The sequence below is a fragment of the Lepus europaeus genome, chromosome 1, assembly GCF_033115175.1.
Source record: "Lepus europaeus isolate LE1 chromosome 1, mLepTim1.pri, whole genome shotgun sequence".
NCBI classification, from domain to species: domain Eukaryota; kingdom Metazoa; phylum Chordata; class Mammalia; order Lagomorpha; family Leporidae; genus Lepus; species Lepus europaeus.
In genome coordinates this window covers 125,408,450-125,415,733 of record NC_084827.1, presented here as the reverse complement: position 1 = coordinate 125,415,733, position 7,284 = coordinate 125,408,450, and the positions used below count along the sequence as shown (strand labels likewise).

At 38.3% G+C, this 7,284-nt stretch overlaps 1 protein-coding gene across 2 annotated transcripts in view; it reads right to left on the bottom strand.

The window, feature by feature from the left end:
• Nucleotides 1-497: 497 nt before the first annotated feature.
• The window catches only part of PPP1R1C (protein phosphatase 1 regulatory inhibitor subunit 1C), a 136,284-nt gene continuing 129,497 nt past the window's right edge, over nucleotides 498-7,284 (bottom strand). For both annotated transcript variants that reach the window (XM_062200951.1, XM_062200960.1), the window contains exon 5: nucleotides 498-586. In XM_062200951.1, the coding sequence (XP_062056935.1) occupies nucleotides 498-586 (89 nt within the window). The remainder of the gene's footprint in view (nucleotides 587-7,284) is intronic.

Genomic DNA, 7,284 nt, shown 5'->3' with positions numbered 1-7,284 from the left:
TTTCTGCGATAAACACTGTTCAGTTCTGTGTATGGAAAATATTTGATAAATGCAGATATTAGCTTGAAAGCTTTGTTAGATATTCCTCTTAAGTGAAACCCACACGTACTTATATCTACATTTATTTAATATTTATTTTTTTACTCTTGAAGTAATGCTATTTACATTTGAACTTAGATGCAAACCATATCAGTAAGATATCAGAGATTAAGCTCTGACAGAATTAAAGTTAGGATGGTCACGTATTTGCAAATTTCTATATAGTTAAAAAGAAACATTTCTATAAAATAAATGCTGAATTGTAAGTGGTGTGGAACACTCTGCACTTAGTCTACAGTTCGGTCAAGGAGGGCTCCAGGAGATGGTTTACTATTGTCCGTGTGTGGAGTGCAGAGGTGGAGAATGCTGTTGAGGTCAAGCAGTGGAGAGCCATGATGTATTCAGAAAAGTAAACAGTTCAGTTATTCCCGGGAAGCCTTCTTGCTGCAGACTGGTGATTAATGGTCCCACTGTTCTTCTCTTTCATTTACACCTTCTTCTTCTTCGGGGAATGCTGATTCATTCTGACCTTTCAGATGTTTAACTCCTGAAATCATTAAAAAGAATGTGAAAATTTTAAGTGTAATGGAGTTCCAGCTTTGCAACGAGACATAAAGGAAATAAACAGAAAGTTTTCATTGGCATATGTGTGCTTTTCTTCAAGATTCTCAACAATGTAATCCTATGTAACCCTTTTAATATACTGAGCAATAAAAATACACCCAGTCAACTTTCCATTTGAGACAGGCTATCTTTCATAATTAAATATTCTTCATTAAGGATTGCATCACAGCCTATTAAAAACCTATTAACTAGCAATCTCTTCACAGATGCTTATTATAATTCTGATGTATCATTTAGTTCAAATATTGCTTTTGGCAACCCTGAACTCTATTACAACGAGAACCATTGAAGCTCCTAGTAACAAAAGAGTGTGTGTGCCATTTCTGGAACTTGTAAACAACAAAACAATCACAATATTGTTTGTCTTCTTTCAGAACTTGGTTTCAGAATTCAGTTATGGGAATTCTCTACTCAAAATCCTTTTACAACTTCCCCTCTAACCTACAGAGTGGAAAAAAACATGAAAATTCCTTTGTCCTATATGAGGCTCTAATGATCTTGCCTCACCGCTACCTACTGAGCCCCATTTCTCACCGGCCCTTGCTGTTCCTGCCTTTAATAGAAATTCACACTTCAACAGCAGTAACTTCTTCTTTCCCATTCCCTGGCCACCCCAGGCTCCTTCAGGCCTCCAGGCCAATCTCTTTCTGTTATTACTGCGAAACTTCTTCCTCTTCACCAACCAAGTCATCTCCCACTTATCTGCATATCAGCTTGCTTCCTCTCTGAAGGACACACCACTTCCCCTTGTACACTCAGCTGGCTCTTTGACATCTTCCCCCTACTGCTCGTGGGTCACCTACTCCTGAACCAATTAACTTACACAACTTATTGTTTATATATCTTTCTTTTTAGAGCAAACTCCTTGTGTGTCAGAAAACAGCTTCAGTTCAGAGCCAGAGGCACAATGCCTAGCAAACAGTAGGTGATCATAAGTATGTATTGCCTAGATACTTGATTGAATTACCAATGAAGAGACACTTTGGTATAGAATTTGGCAGTTTCTCAATAACCTATCTGGACTTTTTCTTTTTTTTTTTTTTGCAAACAATTCAAATTTGGAGTATAACTCTGGAGGCAACTACTACAACAGTCAACCTAAGAAATTATCTCTCATTTACTTTGGGATTATTCTGTTAAGACATCAAACTAATTGAAACTCCATGCACACAGGTAATACGAAAAATTTGCTACTTTTTTATATTTTGGAAAATAAATTCATGAGATTTTTATACATATTACTGAAAAAACTCCAGTTATAATTGATAAATGAAAGGAAGTCACTGTTCATTTTTGCTCTGAAGCAGACATGCAAAAAATATGTGGATTTGCACATACTGCAGTCAGCAAGCCTGAGAGCACCTTTGGCAAAGAATGATATCCTTGGGCTTGGTGGATTATCTTGCAAAAATATTTGATCAGTTGTAATAATATTTAAATACTTTAATTTCATCTGCAAACACGGATCACTCACAATTCCTGTTGACTCAAGACTGTAGAGAGAAATTTGTTATAAAAGAATGGAACAGATTTCATATTATTATAAACTACATGAAAAGAAGATCTAAATGCTAAGGGAAAGGGAAGGGAGTTCAATGAACATCCAACTGGTCTCATTGTTAGAGTCTTTTAGACCTCTAAACCTCACAACTACTCCATCAGATAAATACCTGGATGGCTAAATTTAGGCTAAAATAAGTGATTAGTTCATGATTATAGGAATAGTATGGTCCTGAGAGAAAATATTAAAGGGCATTTCATAGTTTCTCAATATATCAGTATATTGAATGGATGAATGAGTCATAATATTGCATTAGCAGGATATTGCAACTCATTTTCACCTTGAGCTTCTGAAGTGCTGACCCAGACTTTGCTATTATCCTGAAGGCTTCAACATATATTTAGATATATCAATTTACTTGGTTCAGAGGGTCCTGAGGTTCCCTCTGAAATATTAAAACACAATAACGATTCAGCCATCTGCCACTACTTTCCTCAGCTGAATTAGACTAACTCCACAGGTTTGCATATTTTCCATTTGACTTCGCAGCTCATCCCTTTCATCCATAAGGTAAACAGAAAATAATTACTTTGTGTTCAAGACAATTCTTTTAAAATGAGCATTAATGACCTCATGCCAAGATTGGTTTATCTAAATGAGAGAATCCAACATTAAAAATCAGGAATTAAAATGTCCAAATTATTAATTAACAACCTCCAAAACTTGAATATAGATCTGCTTGCTTAACCCAATGCACATTTAATTTATAATAATAATGATCACAAAGTTATATGATAGAATTATGTTTGTTTAGTTATTTATTTATTTGAGAAGTAGAGCTACAGAGAGAGGGAGATACAGAGAGGTCTTCCATTCACTGGTTCACTCCCCAAGTGGCTGCAACAGTTGGAGCTGGGCAAATCAGAAGCCAGGAGCCAGGAGCTTCCTTTGGATCTCCCACACAGGTGCAGAAGCCCAAGCACTTGGGCCATTTCCACTGCTGTCCCAGGCCATAGCAGAGAGCTGGATCAGAAGAAGAACAGCCATGATACCAAACCGTGCCCATATGGCATGCTGGTGCTACAAGTGGAGGCATAGCCTACTATGCCACAGTGCCAGGTCCCAAACTGTGCCTTTTTTTTTTAATTAAACTTTTATTTAATGAATATAAATTTCCAAAGTACAGCTTATGGGTTAGAATGGCTTCCCCCTCCCAAAACTTCCCTCCCACCCACAACCCTCCCCTTTCCCGCTCCCTCTCCCCTTCCAATCTGTGCCTTTTTAAAAGTAAAATAACTCACTGGGAGAAACGTTGGAAAGTCCCATTCTTAGCTTTATTTGTTTGTGATAATAATTATTTCCATGCAAAATATTTTAATAGAGCAGAAGCTGATGACATTGGATCACAGAGTTGTTCTTTAGAATATCTCCTACAAATTTTTTGATTCCCAAAGCAGTTTACACTAATGCCATCTTTCAATTGGATAAAAAATGGTTGTTAATTTATGTGATTTTTTAAAAGATTTATTTATTTGCTTGAAAGTCAGAATCAGAGAGAGAGAGAGAGATCTTTGATCCATTGGTTCACACCGTAGCAACAATCAGGACTGAGCCAGGTAGAAGCCAGGAGCTAGGAGCCAGGAACTTCATTCGGGTCTTCCACATGAGTGGAAGGGACCCAAGTACTTGGACAAACTTCTGCTGCTTTCTCCGACCATTAGCAGGGAGCTGGATCAGAAGTGGAGGAGCAGGACAAAAACCAGTGCCCATATGTGATGCTGGTGTCACAGGCTATGGCTTCACCCACTACACCACAATGCAAGTCCCATTAATTTGTGTTTTGAAATAGTCTTTATGACAAGCTTTCTCTTTGCCTTCCAGAAATATTCATTGGGGTACAGATACATTAATGCTGATATTAAAGTGTGAAGTCTGCTGAGGACTTCCTAAGAATTGTCTTTTCCCTACATCCCTTCCCAGTCTCAAACACACAAGTGCTTGGGTTTCAGTTTTCTTTAAACCTTCATTTGATGTTTGAGTAATTCTGAGAGTAGAGGAAAATAGATTTATAAGTGGATGTTGTTGAAATTCTCAAAGATTCCTCTGTCAAATGCTAAAGACATAGGCAAATGCTCCATCCGCACAGGGGCCATGGCTCAGCACAAGGTAAAGAGCCTCCTGGCGCTAATACAGACTCAGTCAGGGCTGCATACAGGCAGGAGGCACAGGGATCCTAAGAAAACAGGGGTTGTTCTTTTCTCCATAGCAATATGAGCATACAGGAAGACATGCAGGCTCAGGTTATGTTGTATGAATGCATGAAGTGGTGATGAAAACAGCTGTAGGAAAAGAAAGTAGATTGAATAAAGGAAGAAAGGGAAAATAAATAAATGTTGTAACCAAGAAGAACACAATATATCTGCTCTTCTCTGTTCTGTAGGTCAGGTGGTGAAATGTGGACTGGATTTAGTTGTAAAGCAGCCCAATAAAGAATTAGTAGTGAACCTTTATGTAGAAGCTTATATTCAGCTAAACACAGGTCAATATCTTTATGAATTAGCTTAGAACCTAACATGTCAGACTTACTACATTTGTTAATGAGAAATTTGGGAAAGATGATACAGTGAATGGCAAAACTAGTATTTCAAAGGTTTCTAAGAGCTGGAATGTTTGCCTAAGCAATTAAGATAGTGGTTATCAGAGATTTTGTTTTTAGAAAAGATATTTTAGTTCTAAAAAATATAGTACGAGGGCAACCTTGACTAATGATAGCAAAGGTCTTAGGCTACTACAATTTCAATGTGAAATAGGTGTTATCTTTTACAAAGAAAACAGCTCGTGATGCTCTTGGTGGCATTCTCAAAGGCAGAGTGGACAGTTTTAGAAAGAGACTTGGTCTCTAACCAGGTGTTGGTCAGACTTTTGCCACAACACGCTGCTGGGTTCTGGGCTCTGCATTTCTAGAGGACCATTGAAAAGGATGATTGGGGCCATGGCTCAATAGGCTAATCCTCCGCCTGCAGCGCCGGCACACAGGGTTCTAGTCCCGGTTGGGGCGCCGGATTCTGTCCCAGTTGCCCCTCTTCCAGGCCAGCTCTCTGCTGTGGCCCGGGAGAGCAGTGGAGGATGGCCCAAGTCCTTGGGCCCTGCACCTCATGGGAGACCAGGAGAAGCACCTGGCTCCTGGCTTCGGGTCAGCGTGGTGCGCCAGCTGCACCGCACTAGCCACAGCGGCCACTGGGGGGGGGGGGGGGGTGGCGGGGTGAACCAACGGAAAAGGAAGACCTTTCTCTCTGTCTCTGTCTCTCTCTCTCTCACTGTCCACTCTGCCAAAAATAAATAAATAAATAAAGTTAAAAAAAATAAAAGGATGATTGGGATGGAAAGAATTCTAATGAAATTGATTTTTTAGAGGAATTGTAGATGAAACTGAAACATTTAATATGGAGAAAATAATATAGGCTTTCTTTGAACTCTTAAAATTCTATTAAAACAAATAAAATTAATCCATGCAGATTCTCAGAGCAAAAATAAGGTAAAAAGCTGACACTTATGTGCATATAAGGGCAGGGGACAGATAAAAACTCAATACAAAGGAGAAAGTTCTGGGGCCAGAGTTGTGGCATAGAGGGTTAAGCCACCTGTGATGCTGGCATCCCTTATGGGTGCTGGTTCAAGTTCTAGCTGCTCTACGTCCAATACAGCTCCCTGCTAATGTGCCTGGGAAAGCAGTAAAACATGGCCCAAATTCTTGGGTCCCTGCACCCATGTGGGAGTTCCACACGGACTTTGTCATTTGGGGAGTGAACCAGTGAATGGAAGATCTCTCTCTCTCTGTCTCACCCTCTCTGTGACTCTGACTTTTAATTAACAAATAGTTTTTAAAAAGAAGAAATTTATTAACTGCTTTCTGTTTTCCTAGTAATACATGTATGAGTTACCATCACTGTGTGTGTTTATGTCAAAGTTAAATTTCTACTTCCGAGGAGACTAATAGATAGCACTGCATTGACAGGTCAGTCAGCCCACTGATCCTGAGATGCTGTTAATCTATAAAGGAAATGTTTTCTACCATTGAAAAGTTTGCTTTGCTATGAGTACTGAAAGTTACAAACAAAGGCAATTGTAACTTAAAATGACATAATAGCCTAAATCCACATTTTAAAAATAATTCACATTAGAAGCAACAAATGAAAATAGATTCTTTTTTTCCCCAACCACATACTTTAGACATTAAAAATCATTCTCAAATCCCCTAGAGAATCTGTGGGTGGATTTTAGTGAGCTCTGACCTTCTTGATATTCTATTTATAGTTGTATTTGTGCTTTTTTTTTTCTGAAGAAGGTCATCATTTTCAGCAGAATCTCTAGCCTTCAAATAATTACAAATCCAAATACTGGTCTAACCCCTTAAGTTTAAATATAAAGGAACACTTTCTTTTTTTAACTTTTATTTAATAAATATAAATTTCCAGTACAGCTTATGGATTACAATGGCTTCCCCCCACCATAACTTCCCTCCCACCTGCAATCCTCCCCTCTCCTGCTACCTCTTTCATTCCATTAGCATCAAGATTCATTTTCAATTATCTTTATATACAGAAGATCAATTTAGTATATAACAAGTAAAGATTTCAACAGTTTGCACACACACAGAAACGCAAAGTGTAAAATACTGAGTACTAGTTATAGCATTAATTCACATTGTACAACACATTAAGGACAGAGATCCTACATGAGGAGTAAGTGCACAGTGACTCCTGTTGTTGACTTAACAAATTGACACTCTTGTTTATGGTGTCAGTGATCACTCTAGGCTCTTGTCATGAGTTGCCAAGGCAATGGAAAATAAAGGAACACTTTCAAACATTGAAGTGACTTGTTAAATTCACAAATTCTTTGTTGCCTGAGCTGAAACACAAAACTTGGCCTCTAATTCCTACTGCAAATTCATTACTTGAGTCATTGGAACTTAGTCTTCTAGTCGCACTGATCCTTTCCCAATTAGAACCTAAAGGAAAATATGGTAATTCAAGGTTATGGACCCTTTTCATTATCAAAGGGCTTTACATAGTTAATTTAAACATAATTTTCAGTGTTGTTCTTTTCATAGAATTTGG